At 32.5% G+C, this 19,014-nt stretch overlaps 2 protein-coding genes across 3 annotated transcripts; one reads left to right on the top strand and one right to left on the bottom strand.

The window, feature by feature from the left end:
- Positions 1-940: 940 nt before the first annotated feature.
- LOC122302787 (transcription factor DICHOTOMA-like) lies at positions 941-2,907 on the top strand. 2 transcript variants are annotated; one of them, XR_006240520.1, is made up of 3 exons: positions 941-2,568; positions 2,649-2,764; positions 2,861-2,907. XR_006240520.1 is itself a non-coding variant. In XM_043114209.1 (2 exons), the coding sequence occupies exon 1, from the start codon at positions 1,469-1,471 to the stop codon at positions 2,564-2,566; it is 1,098 nt and encodes a 365-aa protein (XP_042970143.1). In that variant the 5' UTR covers positions 941-1,468; the 3' UTR covers positions 2,567-2,568; positions 2,649-2,907. The 2 variants fall into 2 exon arrangements, 1 of the variants encoding a protein (XP_042970143.1); XM_043114209.1 differs by having other exon boundaries at positions 2,649-2,907.
- Positions 2,908-16,551: 13,644 nt separating this feature from the next.
- LOC122302385 lies at positions 16,552-18,971 on the bottom strand. The gene is made up of 5 exons (XM_043113608.1): positions 18,773-18,971; positions 17,999-18,094; positions 17,231-17,917; positions 16,985-17,164; positions 16,552-16,808 (listed from the first exon to the last, which is right to left on the bottom strand). The coding sequence occupies exons 1-5, from the start codon at positions 18,969-18,971 to the stop codon at positions 16,552-16,554; spliced, it is 1,419 nt and encodes a 472-aa protein (XP_042969542.1).
- Positions 18,972-19,014: the final 43 nt, after the last annotated feature.

Raw genomic sequence — 19,014 nt, 5'->3', positions numbered from 1 at the left:
GGGATCTCCTCCTTATATAAAGGTCTATTTTCTTATAGTGATTGAATCCAATTTGTCTCGTGAAACTTTTTCCTTTTAAAAGTCTGAATCTATTTAATTTTAGGGAATCAGTGTATCTTTTCTTTTAGAAGTTTGAGTTAACTTGCTTTATCTTTTCTTGATTTTATCTTTTAGCTTGATTTTCGATTTTATCTCAAGATTAAATTATAAGCTACTGATTTGACTCACACAATCTCCATACATTTTTGTGTATATTTACTAAGTAAAAACTTTTATTTCTTAATTAATTATTATTTTTACTTCAAGTGCACAGGGATAATTAGGTACTTAATCAGTTAATTACCTTTTCCCAAATGTAACAAATTCAACTATGTTGATATGAATGCTACAAATCGAGGTGTGGTTTAGATAATAAAAAAAAATAAAATAATTTTAGATGAAAGTTAAAAATTAAATAAAATATTATTTTTTAATATTAATATTTTTTTAAAATTAAAAAAAATTAAATTATTTATTATCTTTTATGTATTAATTTTAAAAAATTATAATAATAAAACTACATGAAAAATTTTTACCATCAAAGCCACGCTTGAATCGAAAAAGTAATACTCCTAGTGGAGATAAATGGGGTTCTTTACATTGAAAACGACATGTATGGGACACTGAAAGACCAGTAATTAATTCTGTAATATATATTCTTTTACCCCCCTGTAAGTATAATCTATCTTTTCTGTTGAGTTGGTATTGGACAGAAGAACGTGGAGGCTATCACTTCCTTTCTACAAATATGAGTACGACCACCACAAAAAGCTCACGGTCCAGCTTCGAGAAACCCATATAATAATTTTAATTTAATTTAATTTTTACGAACCTAAAAATCACAAAAGTATAAAACCCAACCCACAGTCGTTGATCACCTATCCTTCCCATTTTCTCCAGGTTCCTGGAAACCTAAACCCTATCCCTAGTTTTCTCTGGTTCTCCAAAAATTAACGGGCTTTAAAAGCAGATGGATTCCCGATCAGCAGCCCTCGGTCTACAGCGCTGTTCCCACAAAAAGTGGCACAAATCCCCACATGTTTTGTTCCCTGTGAACAGTTATTATGCACTCACCCTAACAGTACTGTGTGTGTCGCTATCTCTCATCACCTTCTCCTACTCCTTGTTTCCCCAAGCTTTGCTCCAAAAGGATGGATGAAAATTGTATTTACTTAACCAAAAGTAAAGACAAGCCGTATGAAGAAATACGTTGGCTACAATGTACAACAGTTACTGGTTCTCTCCCTAGCTATCATTAGCACATGTTTTTCTTTTTTCATTCATTCACTGATCTAAACCCATTTAAGTTGCTGCCTGCCGATAGGTTATGAATCTGAAAAGGATTGAAAAAGATATAAAGGGAGGAGGTACCCAGTAGTTTTCATTGCAAAAAAGCTAGGGCTTTGTACTTTCCAATTCTAATCCACAAATGTTCTCTTCCACCAGCAGTCTCAATCCTCCTCCACACTTTCCCTCATCTTCATACCACCATTTTCCTCCTCCTTTTGCTAACCACGAGCTTGGCGACATTTTCTTGAATCAATACCATCACGACCTGCTTTCCGGTCCATTTTTACCCACCAATACTCCATTTCCTGGAAACGTCAATTTTGCAGTTTCAAAACATCCAACTATGAATAGGGAAAACAATATTGGAGAGTATCCACCTTGTATTGCCAATTTCCTTGTCAACAAACCAGTGAAGAAAGATCGGCACAGCAAGATTTACACGTCCCAGGGCTTGAGGGATCGACGGGTGAGACTGTCCATTGGAATCGCCCGCAAGTTTTTTGATCTCCAGGACATGCTAGGGTTTGACAAAGCTAGTCAAACCCTAGATTGGCTGCTGACCAAGTCTAGAAAAGCGATCAAAGAAGTTGCACAAATGAAGCAGAACTTTAGTGGGCATGCCAAGCTTTTGTCTCCCTGCAGTTCTGAGTATGACGCGTTTTCCGGAATCAACACGGTCACCGATAGCGAGAAATTAGAAGGGAGAGTTTCGAAGAGCAAGTCATTGCTAAGTTCCAGTGTTTCGAACGACAAGAAGACGAAAACGCCGAGTAAAGGTGACATTCATCTTCTTGCCAAAGAGTCGAGGGCGAAGGCAAGAGCAAGGGCAAGGGAAAGGACCAGGGAAAAAATGTGCACTGCAAGGCTGCACGAGTCGAAAAAATGTCCAACAGGACCTCAAATTCTACAACAATATTTGAGCCCACAAAGTCAGCGTGAAGTTAGTGAAAGATCCTCCAAGGTGGTGGCGGAAATCGAAGAACTACATTCTCACCTAGCGGATCAAGGACTAAGAGCAAGCGTTATTGATCAGGAATCCGTAGTGATCAGAAAAAAGTTGAAGCCATCTGGGAGATTGGATTATCATCAGCCAAACTTGGTGATATCGAAAGATCTAAGCTCCACCAATGGGAATAGCAACTACTTTCCCAATTTATCTCTCACTTGGGGCATTAATAGCGCAGTTGCAGTACGCTCTAGCTTTTATACCGTCGGCAACACGAATAATTCTAATTAAAGGTATTTTCCAAATATATAAAGAGTACTATTGTTAGCTTTTTTCAAACACATGATAAATCAATTTAAGTCTGAATTTGCAGAACTTCATATCTACGGGGAACCTTTGGAAGACACTGCCGATCAACTTCCGCACTCAAATGCATATCTTCAAACAATAGCATGATGGCATCGAAGGTTTTACTTACGCATCATCGATGTAAGCTGTACTTGTTTTTTTCTTGTTATATATAGCAGAAAATGGGTGTACCTCTGGAATGCTAGCTTATGCATATTTATCTATGAATTACTTCAGGTTATTTGGCGATGGAATATTAATGAAGATGCATGCATTTTACCTCCTATCTGCTTGTTTTTTGGTCCCATTTTTCCTTACTGCTGGTACTAATGTAATAATCTGGGTAAGTTATAACTTGATGATGAGTTAAACTTGAGTGCGAGGCATTTAATTCGAACATGAAAAATCGTTATATTAAGGTATCAGATCAGACGTTGTGGCCGGCGGCCCGGCTTCCATGGCATAATATCCCTTTCCCTTCCATGTTTATAAAATACTTTCAAATTCAAACGATAAATGTTTATCCAATCACACTGGAGATATGATCAATATGTCTACTTCTCAACTATGGACCGGATCTGAAGTACCCCCTTCTCCAGAGGTACTGTGTACTTAGACAGTGTTCAAATAGAAGATCGATCCCATAGGAAGGTATAATCTATCACCAAACTCAAACGAATGTATACTATCAAGATTTGTTTGATTTTCTCCTATAGCTAGTATATATTCTTATTGAAATTATTTTCAGAAGTGATGAAAGGGCAACGCAGCTAGGAAGTTTTCAAGCAATTATGCTTTCCAGTTAGGAGGACTTGAAAGTTTTCGAATGAATCTTGGATTATAACACATTGGTTATGTCTAGAATCATATGCATGCATTCAAGCACACGAAAGATTCTAACGAACTTTGATCCCTGGCTCCCGTGTAAACTTCTATCACAATTGTTATAATAGTCCCCCTCAAGCGGAGCTTTTACCAAGTCTCATGTGTCAGCTAAAAATCCATAACTAAATATCATGCTCATAATCACCCCTGAGAATGGATAACTGTCATCTCCAACACCGGTCTCATATATATGTTGATCAACCATCGCCTTTATTAATGCCACTTGTTAGGAAAAAATCTATTATGGAATCTCTTTCTATACCTAACTCTAGCCATTTGGCGACTCAGCCAAATAAAATAGGCTCAAGGACTCAAACCAAAGAGAATATCCCAAGGCGTAAGTCCAACATAGGCAAGGTAAAGCCATGAGAGCTTACTATATAGGTGCATTTCAAGTGGAATTTCTACCTGGCCATTCACTTGGCTTGTTATTAACGGTCTAATGCCCACGCATTATATATATATACACGCGGGTGCCTTCACAGACCAAAAATGACATAATTGGGTGTTAAAGAATATCTAGCTAAGAAAAAGGCACACGGTTACTACCGTCAGTGATCTTCCAGCCAAATATCTAAATGTGGTGCAACACAACTTCTTAGGAGCACTTAAACATACAAAAGGAATATGCAACAACCTCATGTATTAACAATTACTTTCACTCAAACATTTCCTTGACCTCTTATAGGAAAAATTATCCTTATCCTCTCAGTGTTCTAAATAATTAGAGATCAAATGAGTCCGCCTTGAATCTCATGGGAGTAGCCTTCTTCCGTCCTTTGTAGGATGCTAATGACAAGACACATTGGGGGTTTGCGGGTGTGGTTGAACCTAGGATCAATGAGTTTTCAGTCTCCAAGATATCAAATAATGATATGTTAGAACACCACCATGCACTTAACTCGATAGTTTAAGCTTTACATGGTTTTGGATCCAATGATATTATATTAGCTGCTTACCGTTATTAATATTATTACTCAAAATACGGGATGTTGTCACACTTTACCACTTCACGATGAAAATAGCAGCAACAGAAGAATTCGTAGTCTATGTAGAAGGTTTTAGTACTTTGGCTTTCAATGAAGCAATATTTTGACATGTTACGTCCATATAAGACTTCCGTGCCATAAAGATTAGTGATAAAGAAAGTAATTGATGCTATATAACCAGTCAGCATATTCTGGCTTGTTCGGTCAAGTTTATGTTGTGAAGAAACTCCATATATTGCAAGAGACATATAAAAGTGTAGTCAGACATCATACTTTATAGCTGGGACAGAGAGCTTGATCAAGTCAGCATAGTGCATAGTGATTCATATTTCAAGGACTCAAACTCAAATAAGTTTAGTGATTGAAATGAGTATATATATATATATATATATATATATATATATATATGTATATGTAATATATGTGTGTTATCGTAGCACATCTTGGTCCAGTCTTCCACTGTTCTGAGTTTTTTTATTAGGTATTCATCTTTAAGGATGCAATATGCTTGCTTGTTCGAGCCTTTTGAGGGTTTATCTTCCCTGAAAGTAAACTTTGAGCATGTCAATTAAGAGATAATATTCTTTTAATCTTTCCGATAGATTTGTTAAAGCTAGAAGCTGGTGGATGCATGTTTAGTTTATATCCTCTGCAGGCCTATCCTTTGGATCCAGTTCGTAGTGCATATTGATGTGTGTGGATATTTTGCATGATTGAAGTCGGTAAATGAAAACAATAACTAAGCTAGCTAGACTTTGCCCCTTTTGATGACTAGCAGTAGTACTTGCATATGAAACCATTAATCTTACAAAATGTAACCATATAGCTAGATATATTTATTAGTTGTGTGTGTGTATGTATGTACATGACGTGAATGAAGAGATTTTTGATGGATTTAATGTTCTCAGGACAAGGCCTTTAAATAAGAAAATTGTCCTGTTAATTAATCTATGAATTTCATAGAACCAAATAAAAACGACTCAAAACTGTTGGGGCCATCTGTTAAGTGATGATATTTATATCTATAGTTGCAAATTAATGATCAATACAAAAACAAAGCTATAGAGACCAGATGATCACCTTAATATCTCATTCAATTTCACAGTTGTGCCAGCACCATAGAATACTGATGTATATGGTACTTGATCATGTCATGCTATATCGATCATATATATTACTTACACTGGTTGATTATAACATTAATATCATTGACATTATAAGCCGGTTTTCTTTGTTTAGACCTAAGAGTGACGAAGATATGCAGTGCAGTTTCAAGAACGCTGGGTGCCATTGAGACTCTGTAAATATATATATATATATATATATATATATGTATATGTATATGCATATGTAGTGGTACAGAGACTTTTGAACTTTTTTTGAAGTGAATTTATATCTCCGGAGAATTCGAAAGAATATTGATGATCTTCTCAGACTCCTACCGTATACTGATACAAATGGCAACAATTAATTCTTGTGTTGTATGGCTACGGGCAACAAATCTTCATAAGCCATATTAATCTTCAGCCAAATCAAGACCAAGTCTGTTTGAGACCTACAGAGAGAGTGCGTGTATGTAGTGTGCGTTTGTCCGTGTGTGTTTTTATGTTTATTGATGGAGCATAAGTGGTTTAGCATAAAAGATGTAGACTTTCGATAAAGATCCCTACTAACAATATGACCAAGGAGCTAACTCGTGACATGTTGCATCGTTTATATTAGAGTAATGCTATATATAAAGTACTTAAAGCATGCAATTTTTTGAAAAAAAATGTGTAACCTACTGTTAAAAAAAGAAAAACAGGATTTTTTCAAGTCAGTCTAGAACTTAGCTGCCTTAAAGTTTACTAATCATTTTTCATTCATCGATCAAAATTGATACACTAAGGCTATAACATACTATAATGTAGAAAATATAGGATTTGTGTGTCTTGTATGAGTTATCAGTGTCCTAAATATATAAATGATGCAAAGTGAATACTCTTTTGTTTATCATTCACTTTAAATGATGCAAAGACTCTTCTCAGGCATGGTAGTCATGATCATGTAATAGTTCATCTTTGTTAAAGGTGATAATTGTAAAATGTCTAGCTATCTAGCTATAGCCGATCGACTCACTCTCTAGCAATTAATCGAACTATTTCAATTTCATTAACTAATTTCTAACACCAACATGTTATATCCAATGTTATATAAATATATATATATATATATATATATGTATGTATATCTGTTTTATACACAGAATGATGGATATATATATATATATATATATATATATTTATATAATTTCATCTCAAAATATAAAGGATGCTTAATTATCAATTCAAGCCCCCTTAATTATTTTCTAATATCCCAAGCTAAACAATAGAAGCTTCAGGAGGATTTTCTTTGCTACTAATTTCACTCCAAGATCAGGATTCGTCTAAGTTATTTCACTCCAAGATCAGGATTTTCTAATATCCCAAGTTTGTTGTCTTTGATATATATATAGTTATTTCACTCCAAGATCAGGATTCGTCTTATAAAGTGGTTTAAACGGAAGGAACAGCCATAGCTCAAGACTACGTAGGGACTACCAGAGTTTGTAGAAAAGGATGGATCAATGATGAACAAGTCATGATTTGACAAACATTTTCCTATATATGCTTTTGAATCAGAAAGACGCGTCTTCATATTTCTAGCATCTGTTGACCGTACGTAGTTAGGTTAATTTGCATATTATGTGAACAGTTTGTCTTTTAACATATATTATGTGGCTGAGTATATATATAATTTGTACTTAATTTACTTTAAAGTCATTTCTGTATCAGCTCTACGGTGTTATCAGTAGCCAGTGAATTATATATATATATATATATATATATATTTATATAAACTGACTATATATATATAATGAGGTACTATGAATCCAAATATTATATATATTTATATATGTGCAATCTGACCTGAAATATGTAGTAATAATACAGCAAATGTTTTTCAAGAAAGTGTACCTTTTGATCTGAAGAGGTGCCTTAGATGTTAGATATCCTGTTAAGAACGAGTACTGCCTCTCTTTTCTACGGCTGCACCTGTAAAACCAGAGGCAGACAATTGGACGGGTACTGAGAGTGAAAAGTTCGGAAAAATGAGCCAAAATGCATAGGTTTCAAGTGAAATCGTCACTTATGTGAAAAACTTAATATGATAAGAAGATTTAGGTTTAATCAATCATATTTATCTTAACGCTCACTCTCACATATCCGCTAGCTAGGCTCTCATTCAATAAGTGGGTCTAAATGTAAAATATTTAACTAAATGTGATAAAATATTGTGTAGACATCAGAGTTCGAATTCAATTCCATTACTCTGATACTATATGAAATTATTATATTTTTAAAAAATTTAAATTGATAGAAATAAGTAGATTTAATTATTTATGTATGTCTCGACAGTTTTGGAACAAACACAATAGTCAATTTTGAATGAAGTAAATTTTATGAAGTAATTGGATTGCAAAAAGAAGGGGTGTAATTGATCCAATTTTGAATATATTAAAACCGAGTCTGCACTGGTTACACCCCTAAATTGGTACTTACAGTTCTATTGGTTCCAGTCCGATTCAATCCAATTTTTTCGATATATTACATATATATAATATATAATATAGTACTATAAATATCATAGTATATAATAATCTACTAATAATATATAGTTATTTATATATAGTGGATTGCTAATTGTATACTTAGTATTAATACTAATATGTACTATTAGTAATCTACGCACATTATGGCCCATTATATATAGTATTAGTATATACTAATACCATGCTTATATACTATATAGTGATATAATGATATAGTAATATGTATACATATAGTTATCTACTAATACTATATGTTAGTAATAATATAGTATAATTACTAATACTATAGTATCATATATATAGCGGTATGATATTAGTATAACTACTAATACTATAGTGATTTATATAGTTATTTATATATAGTAGATTACTAATAGTATTAGTATTAGTATGTGTGTGTGTATATATATATTAGTATCATTTAGTGATATAGTATATGATTATGTATGTTAGTGATAATATGTTAGTGTCTAACTTATTTATATATTTGATTATTTTTTGTTAGTGATAACATGATGGTTACATACACTTTTATATGAGTGTATATGATCAAATGTATAGAAATATATTTATCAAACAGAATATATATTATAATTTATTATGCTATAAAATGTATTTATCCTTAATATATATATATATATATAGTTTATATTAATAAAATATGATCAAATGCTCAAGTTTAAGATTAAAATTTTTAGGTTATATTAATTTTATGTCATAAAATTAAAATTTTTAATGACAACGCTATATAAAATGTTATATTAAGATTTGTGTTATATCCAATGTTATATTAATTTTATATTATTAGATTATTATTATACATGAATAATAAGATTTTAAAATTTAATGTTATATTAATTAGTAATTTAGCATCTAATATAAAATTATTATATATATAATTATATATATAAATTATATAAAAAAATTAGTTTATATAACATAAAAATTTAAAAATATATGTATATAAACCGGTCCGGTATTTGAAAAAGAAAACCTCAATCGTACCGGTTTTGACTGATTTTTAAAAAAATAAAATCGGTACCAAACAGAACCAACCAATTTACTGATTTTTTTTTTCACCGCTAGCAAAAAGTATAAGAAAGAAAAATTCATGTTGAAGCAATGGTAGAGCTACTAAAAACAAACTGACCGAATTCTTGAATAATTAGTATGGCTGGCACTTCTGCAGAAAATAAATTTTCTAAATTAAATGGTGGGAAAAGTAAGAAAAATACATATTTCATCTTGGAAATAGTTGGCTAGACTAATTAAACACAAGCAATTTAGTATCTTTTCTCTTATTTTGAAGTACTTGGAATTAAGTTCTATATATATATTGCTGGAACAAGATTTTGTCCTTCGAGTGTTTTTAACTACGAATTAATCTACATTTTACTTTGTGTACTATGTTGGATGTGTTGGCCGATTGAGATATTAATTATAATTGGAGTATGAGGCTAGCTGTTTTCCTTGAACTGCACCAGCTTTTAAGTCTCTCAGCCTGATGACCATATTTTAAAGCAGGTTATACTCGAGTAGGGCCAACTCCCTTTTAAAGGTTTGAGTGTTGAGGTATATTGTGAATAGTTTAAAAAAAATATGTGAAAAATAATGATAGAATATTGAATAATAGTAAAAAGTAATTAATAGTAATAAAAAATAGATGAAAAATAATAATAAATTAATAAATAATAGTGAAGTATGTTGAGAAATATTGAGATACTATCAGTACTCAAACACAGTGCATCAAACAAAAAGAAAGAGCAAATTCTTTTCACTCTTAATTAGGAGCTGTAAATTGCTCGAGCAGAATGATTCGCATGTCTTGAGTTTTAACTGCCTCCAGGAGCCCCCTTGCTCAATCCCTCCTCCCGCATGCAGTACATCTGCTCGGGAGAGCGGGAGATGCTCCTCCCTTCCTTTTCTGTCACTACATCACTATACCCTTCAATTATTTTCAAGCCCCTCATTCTCTCTATCCATTCTCCTTTATCGCTTGTTGTTTAAACTCCTCCCGTAAAATAAGAAAATTGTCACTCTTTTCTAATCACTAGTGAAATTCAAGAGAGAGTGAGTATTTTCTTCCCTTTTTTCATCTTAGATCGAATTTTCATAGAATTTTTAAAGCCCATCGATGCTTGCCACGGATCAACTTTGGATCCGGATGTTATAGAGTTTTTAGAGCCATCAATGGTTGTCATGCGTCAATTTTGAATTGGTTAAATAGTTAAGAGTGAGTAGTAATTGTTTAAAAATTGGACTTGTGGATATTATTAGAGGTGGTTTTATTATTTTACTTTTACACGGTTTTATTTACCATGTAGTGGGAGTGTTTAAGCGGGGACCAAGTAATGTTCTTATCCCCAACAGTAGTCGAACTCTTCTCCCTTTGATGTACCTAAATTTGCCATGCATAATCTATTTTTGTCAACATGTGAGTCTCACATGTCATCACCCCTCACAAAAACCGAACCATTTCTATACCACCATCATCAATTCCCAGTCATATTTAGGGCTAAGCAAAAATTAGAAGATCCGATTATGCTCCGACACGAAAAGTCTTGGAGCTTTTTTTTTTTTTTTTTTTTTGTCTGAATGTCAGAGGTGGAGTTAGACCCTTACTCCGTTTTGATCTGACTCTAACTTCAACCGTCTGACTCTGACTTTGTCATATAACTCCGATATTGTACATGTGAAATATATATTTTATATAAATAGAATTTATATGGTTAGTTAAACTTAGTAATATACTAGTAAGTAGTATGAGTTAATTATTATAAAATAATACACTTATATTATAATATAAATAGACTCAATTGAATAATGATATGAACATCATAGTATTACTACCATGTAATACTAATGTATAATAACACTAATACTAAAGTCTATTATATAATTAATATAATTAAGTTAGTCGCTGTAATACTATTATGTAATTATAATAAGTTAATAACATGTAATTAAACGCTATTATGGTACAAATCTATAATAGGAATAAATTAGACACTAGTATAGTACAAGTATAATAATAATGTATGATAACACTAGTATAATAACATGTAATACTAAGTCTTTTATATAATTAAGTTAGACATACGTTAGACACTGTTATAATATCACGTAATTAAACACCATAGTATAAGTCTATAAGATGAATACGTTAGACACTAGTATAGTACAAGTATAATGAGTTAATAAATGTAATACTGATTTATAATAACACTAGTATAATTAATTGAGTGATAAAAAAAAATTATAAGAACTAGAAATAGAATTATCAATACTAACAAACGATAGTATGATAAAATATAATTAGACACTAATAAATTAATATTTATTAAAAATTATACAAACTTAGGGATAAAACAAAAATTAAAATTAAAATTAAATTTTGGGTTGGGCTAGTTGCTACCAACCCAAATTTAGTCAAAACGACGCCCTTTTTTATAAAAAAAAAAAAATCCATATCTCTAGTCTAGAACCGTGTCAGTTTTTTTGGGTTTAATTTTTTGGTTTTAATCCGATTCTACATATGCATTATGGTTTGGTTTGATTTTATGGATGATTTCAGTAATTGGGTGGTTCATGGTTGCTAGTTGTGATTTGTGATTGGGTGGTTGTGAATCTTTTCTTCTAAAATATGTGATTGGGTGTCGGGTTGTTGTGAATCCGACTCTGCTCTGACTTGCTGCAGCAGAGTCTACATTAGTCGAAGTCACAATTTGGATTAGAACTCCGACAAATTTGGAGTCGAAGTCAGTATTAGGGTAGACCAACTCTGATTGAATCGGTGCTTAGGAAGACTTGATATAAATAAAAGCCAAAACTATTGACCGAAGACTTGATATCAATTAGATCCAAATTCCAAATCAAGTATACCTTAGGAAGTTTTAAATACGATAAATATAGTAATTCTCTATATTAGGTTTTGACAGTTTTGTTTAAAGTTATTTAGAAATCATTTTCATGCTTTTGGTCCTACATAATTATTAATCAACTTTATTTCCATCTTGAGGTTGGGTACCTGTTTGCTTTTGAGTACGAGAGTTTGAAAAATCTTAAAAATTAAAAAATCTTTTAAAGAAAAAATAACATGTTTAATATTTTTAAAAAGTGTGGTAATTATTAAAAATATTAAAAATCTATTTTTTTTTAAATGCCTCCGTTTAAAGTTTATATTGAAAATCTAGGTTGGAGATGTGAAAACAACTTCAACAATTTCAAGGTTAGGTTTGGATAATTAGTCGAGATGAGATAAATTGAGATGAAAGTTGAATAAAATATTGTTAAAATATTATTTTTTAATATTATTATTGTTTTTAAATTTGAAAAGATTGAATTGTTTATTGTATTTTATATAAAAATTTGTAAAAGTTATACTGATTAAATGAAATCAGATGAGATGAGATGGATTGAATGTTTCTCCATCTAAACTGAGCCTATAACTTATGTCTACAAAGTACAAGAGAAATAAATAAAGTTTATTAATTAAAGTTTTCAGTTACGTAGAACCTCCAACTCTTTTAAGGTTTATTTGGATAGTGAGATGAGATGATATATTTTTAGATAAAAATTAAAAATTGAATAAAATATATTCAAAATTTACTTTTTAATAATATTATTTTTTGGAGATTTGAAAAAATTTAATTGTTTTTTATATTTTGTATAGGAATTTAAAAAAGTTTTAATGATGAGATGAAATATTTTTTCAATCCAAATGGCCCCTTAATTTTACCAATATGTTGACCCCACAATTTAGTTTCCATCCTCTCTCTCTCTCTCTCTCTCTCTCTCTCTCTCTCTCCTCTTCCTTCTTCCATTGATACAACGGGCACAGTCTATATGCCTTGTTTGTTTTCGTTAATGAGATAAGTTAGGAGAAAAGTTGAATAAATTATTATCAGAATATATATTTTTAATATTATTTTTGTTTTTAAATTTTTTTAAAAAAATAAAGTGTTTATTTTATTTTTTATAAGAATGTAAAAAAATTATAATGATTAGATGAGATGAGATTAGACGAAAATAGTTGTAAAAACAAATAAAGTTTTAGGTCTCGTTTGGATATACAACACAAACTATCTTATATAGTCTAATTATTATAATTTTTTTAAACTTCCACATAAAATATAATAAATAATTCAAAATTTTTAAAAATATTAAAATATTATATTTCAATAATTTTTTATTTAATTTTTAAATTTCATCTCATCTTTTATACTCAAAAAAGTCTACAAATAAATGTCGGTACGGACGTAAACCAACGTACATGATCTCTCCATAGACTAATAGCAGAAGATCTCACGAAACTTTCGAACATATAGGTATTTTTACAGCTCAGCCCTTAAAAGCACGTGGGCTGACGGTTGATCTGGAATTGAGAAATTAATTTATAAAAAGGTGAAGGTGGTTTCCAGTTGGACATTGTTTTGATGAATAACCTTTAATTTGGACATGCATGTCATATTTATGCCACTAGTGTTTTTTATGAGATTTTGTGCAACTACATGGAACACATGAGGAGTCATCTCAGTGCATTTACAATAAATTCAGCTATTTGATACGAGAGTTTAGTAGACATGTACTCAAATTGTCATATATATTATATTAACGATGTATTTAGATTTAAAAGTGAGATAAGATGATTTTAATTTTTTTTAAAATTTAATAATTATTAATTATTATATAATATTTATAATGATTGAGTATTATTTATAAATATATTTAACGGGATGAAGAGAGGTAGAACGTATTTCAGGAGGGGGTAGGCTGGGAAAGTGAGAGTTTTGCTCATGTTAGAATGAGGCTTGCTTTTCGGGTCATGTTGCTTTTGTCAGTATATCTAACGTTTGCTTTATGTATAATATTATTTGAGATGAATTGAGTCAATCAGATGAAGATTAATCAATTGTTTTGTACGTTTAGATGGTGGAATGCTTTCACCGTTCGAGATGAGTTGAGAGGCTTTTGTCTCGGCTAGCTGCTCCTTGACCAAACTTAGCCTAAATGAAGCAATTAATAAAGCCATTTTAGATCTGCCTGGGATATCTAGATAGGTTGGCTCTCTGGAATTCTATGATTTCTAGTTATGTACGTAGTCACTACGGAGCTACTCTGATCAATCAGGCCTAGTTAATTCTAATGCCAAAATATACTGTGGTGATACTGATTAGGTTTGACAACGTTTAGGTACACATCTTAAATAAAACATTCATCTGTCCAAAATGGTGTGAGAAATAATATTTAAATAAGAGTTATTTTAATTTTTACAGTCGGTTTTGAGGACATGACTATTATTTTACACTGTTGATTGGAAACATTTGGTTAAAAGATTTAAATTTTTTAATTTTTATCAAATCATATCTAATCAAATCAACGATATGAAATGTTTGTAGCTGCTACGTACGTTGTTTGTTCTTCGTATCTACTGTATATACATGTGCTAGATATTTTTAGAAGGGGTTTCGCAATTCCATAACTTCTTTTAAAAGCTATTATACGATGATTTAAAAGAACGAAAGTGAGAGAGAGAGAGAGAGAGAGAGCACACACCCCTCAAGGGCAGTCAAACAGAATTTTCATGGCTAATTACTGTGCTGACATGCTCAGACCGTCAAACGGTCTTACCGACATTGTTTTAGAACTTTACCTTTTAAATGTTAAGACAAAACAAGACAACCAGAAACAGTAGGAGCAAACAGTGAGACGAAGCTTGAACTAAAGAGACTTGCTAGAAGCCCCGAGAAAGGGGACGACACACAAACACGTCATTCATTCACGCATATGAGACAGAGAGAGAGAGAGAGATATCAGAAACAGTACTTACTTGGAAAAAGCTTGTTGAACAGCAAGAGCGTAGCCAAGTATTTCGCCTTGGGAGCGCAGCACAGCAAGGTTTCCGGAGCTTTTTGCAGTAAAGATGGCGATGAGCTTTGTTTCCATTCATTATTTATTAATGATCTGTAGAGTGGGCGAGGGACTGTGTTCGTACGAGTGATTAGCTTTGATAGCGTGAGAGTGTTTTCCGGAGAGAATTTAAAGGTGGCAGGCGCATGTGTTCTGGCTCTGACCTTCCTCCTGCACCATATCAATTAACTGAGAGTTGCTTGATTCAGTAGTTATCTAATATAAAATTCCTGGAAGGTCGGGGTACTTATAGGGGAAATCCAATACAATACCCTACCAAAATCTTCTTCTTTAAATTGCCCTACTCTGACCAACAAAAGAAGCATTGACGGAAGATATCTTTTTTTATTTTATTTTATTTTGTATTTTAAAATTTGTATTGGTGCAGAATATCCTCAATAGAATATAGTATGCAACCAATCAGCTTAAATATCGTACATGCAGGCCAAGTCCCATCACAGAAAGTGCATGTATCGGATTGGGATGGATCTAGCTCGCTACCCTATAGCTGGCTTGTACCATACTCCCAAGGATGATCACTCATTTTTTCCTTTTTTAATTTTAATTTTTTAATTTTACACTGGATCTGATCTCTATCTATCTATTTTTTTTTTTCCTCTATCTTTTTCTAAAAAACGGTTATAAATATAAAAAAATTATATAAAAATAAATTTACAAATTAAAATAATTTTATTTTATAATAAAAATAATTTTACAATTTAACATATCATATCAAGTCACGTCAATTTATAAATTTATTTTTATATAATCTATTTATAATTAGAGTATTTTTTTTAATAGCTTGTATGTATGTTTTTAGGTTATGTTTGGATAAGTAATTGATTACATCTCATTTTATTTTAATATTTAAATATTATTTAAATATAAAGACTTTTTAATTTATTTTTCATACTTTTTCATCTAATTATTATTAATCATCACAAGTTCACAACTTTCTTAAGCTTTTATATAAAATACAAAAATAATTTAAATTTTTTAAATTCTAAAACAAAAATAATAATAATAAATTATATTCACTTTTCAAAAATAAAAAAAATATTATAGTAATATTTTAATTTTATAATATTATTATTCAAATTTTTCTCTCATTTTCTAAAACTCAATAAAAATTATAACTCAAATTATTTTATTATTATTTATAAATCACAAATCATCTCATTATTATTCACAGATTTCTTATATCATCTTATCTCACTATATAAACGAGACTAGATGATATTCCCACAATTAATTTCTCATCATAGATTTGAGTTTTGAGGATGGATGTGATATCCATTTTTTTTTTTGAATGAAAACAGAATTTCATTAACCCATCAAAAAATAATGCAATTTTTGTCCCTCAATACAACTTCCATAACCTCACTAGGTCCCTTCTCAATCCACACACATTCGGAATTTAGAAACTTAGCCAAGTGTGCAGCAGCATGAGCTGCCTGATTGCCTCCCCTTTTAGTAAATGAAACCTTCCAATTGGCTTGCCCATTCAACATGAATTAGATGTCTTCTACAAGCTGCCCCTTCCAAGAACAATTCGAGCACTTGCTAGTAACACAATCAATGACCTGTTTTGCATCACCTTCGAACACCATGTGTGAAAAGCCCAACTCTCTACACAGTTGCATAGCTCTTAACAAGGCATAACATTCTGCATGAAAAGCTGAAGGAACGTGAGCCTTTGGTGCAGCCAGCACCACCTCTATATCACCCCTTCCATCTCTCAAAACAATTCCAATCCCCATGCAATTACTATCTGCTGAAAAAGAGGCATCAAAATTAAGTTTATAAAAAGGCTCTCCTGCTGGTGACCACTTGGTGTGGACCTCTACTCGCTGTTGGCCTGCTGCTACAAAAAGTTGCTACTGCTGAACTGCTACTACAGAATTTGGCTGCTGCTGTATACCACCTGCTGTAAAAAATTGCTGCTACCGAACCGTTGCTGTTGAACTGCTATTGCAGAATTTGGCTGCTGCTGTATACTACCTGCTGCAGAAAATTGCTGCTGCCGAACTGCTGCTGCAGAATTTTGCTCCTGCTGTATACTACCTGCTGCAGAAAGTTGATGCTGTTGAACTGCTGCAGCAGAATTTTGCTGCTGCTGTATATTTCCTGCTACAGAAAATTACTGCTGCTAAACTGCTGCTGCAGAATTGTGCTGCTGCTGCTGTATACTACCTGCTGCCTGGAAAATTTCAAGCTCATTCAACGCAGCCATAAAAAGAGAAGCTGGATCTTGGAAGATTTGTTCAAACACCCATCTGTTTCGTCTAGCCCACAACTTATGACAGACTACTACAACTTGTTCCAAGTGTTGTCCCTCTAGTTTCATAGACAAGTTGCCCCATAAATAAGAAAAATCTACAAAATTTGAGTGCCATTTCTTCACAGGACTAGATGAGTCTCCCAATACATCAGTTGCTGCAGGACATGTCCATAATACATGCAAGACTGATTCCTCCTCTCTAGTGCAGATAGGACACAAGCCATCTTGCAAAACCTGTTTTTTAACCAGCGCAGCCTTTGTAGGTAGAATATCATTAAGAGCTTTCCATAACACTTGTTTTACTTTCCCTGGGACCTGCAAACCCCAAATCTTTTTCCATTGAGCCTCCAACCCCGAAGCATTAGAAGACTGCCCCTTATGCATACTCTGTAACTCATAAGCAACAAAATAAGCACTCTTAACTGAAAAAATCCCATTTAAGGCTACCACCCATATAAGCTTATCACTGGAACCCCGAATACTAATTGGCAAGCTTAAGATTAATTTGCTTTCCTCTAAATTGAAAACAGCGTCTATGAGATCTGCTTTCCACTCACGAGTCCCAGAGTTAATTAAACCAGCAACTCGAGCATCCATATCTAATAGAGAAACAAGAGATTGAACCATATAAGTAGAGTACCTCGGTAACCATCTATCTTGTCATATCTTAATAGACTCACCATTCCCCACCCTCCAAACAGATCCAGCTTTGACTACATCCATAGCAGACCAGATGCTCCTCCAAATGTGAGATGGAGAAGTCCCAACCTTTGAATCTAGAATATTGCAGGAATTATAATACTTATGTTTGAAGACTCGGGCCACCAAAGATGAAGGATCCTGGATAAGTCTCCATAGTTGCTTTGATAAAAGAGCCTTATTAAAACTAGCAAGGCTTCTAAATCCCAAACCTCCCTTAGTCTTGACTTGGCCTAGCTTCTCCCAACTTTTTCAATGGATGCCTTTCACAGATTTATTATGACTCCACCAGAACTTAGAAAACAAAGCTTCTATTTCCTTTATTAACCCACATGGTAGTTTGAACACACTCATAGTATAAGATGAAATGGCTTGCAAAACACTCTTAATAAGAATCTCTTTCCCTGCAGTAGATAAAAAAACAGATTTCCAACTACACATTCTCCTCCATATCCTCTCTTTTAAGCCTCGAAAAGACATATACTTGGATCTTCCTATCATGGTAGGGAGACCCAAGTACTTATTATAATCACCACACACTACCCTATTTGTTGACTGCAGTATCAATTCTCTTGCTGCTGGATTTGTATTTTTATTGAAACAAATAGAAGTTTTTTTTTTTTTTTTATTCAAGGATTGACCTGAAGCTCCTTCATACTTACTCAAAAGCTGCTCCACCATGAACCATTCTTCTTGTTTTGCTTAACAAAATATAACACAATCATCAGCAAAAAGAAGATAGTTAATTCTAATACCTCCCCTCGAAGCTGCTACCCCCCTCAAGATACCCCTATTTTTAGCTTGTTTCAGTAAAAAAGAAAGACCCTCAGCACATATTAGGAACAAGTAAGAGGACAAAGGGTCACCCTGATATATTCCTCTTGAAGGGATAATGGTATCACCAGGTACTCCATTAAGCTTCACAGCATAGCTAACGGATTTGACACAAGCCATAATTAAGCCAGTCCATCTAGAACCAAACCCCAACTTGAGTAGC

This window comes from Carya illinoinensis, chromosome 3, assembly GCF_018687715.1.
Source record: "Carya illinoinensis cultivar Pawnee chromosome 3, C.illinoinensisPawnee_v1, whole genome shotgun sequence".
In the NCBI taxonomy this organism is placed as follows: Eukaryota; Viridiplantae; Streptophyta; class Magnoliopsida; order Fagales; family Juglandaceae; genus Carya; species Carya illinoinensis.
The sequence above is the reverse complement of the archived record's forward strand: the minus strand, read 5'-3'. Positions and strand labels throughout refer to the sequence as shown.

Coding starts and splice junctions, on each gene's coding strand:
- LOC122302787 (XM_043114209.1), top strand. CDS start 1,469: ATGTTCTCTTCCACCAGCAGTCTCAATCCTCCTCCACACTTTCCCTCA.
- LOC122302385 (XM_043113608.1), bottom strand. CDS start 18,971: ATGGCTTGTGTCAAATCCGTTAGCTATGCTGTGAAGCTTAATGGAGTA. Junction 18,095..18,772: donor GGTAGCAGCTTCGAGGGGAG/GTATTAGAATTA, acceptor GCAATATTCTAG/ATTCAAAGGTTGGGACTTCT. Junction 17,165..17,230: donor TGAAATTTTCCAGGCAGCAG/GTAGTATACAGC, acceptor TTTCTGTAGCAG/GAAATATACAGCAGCAGCAA.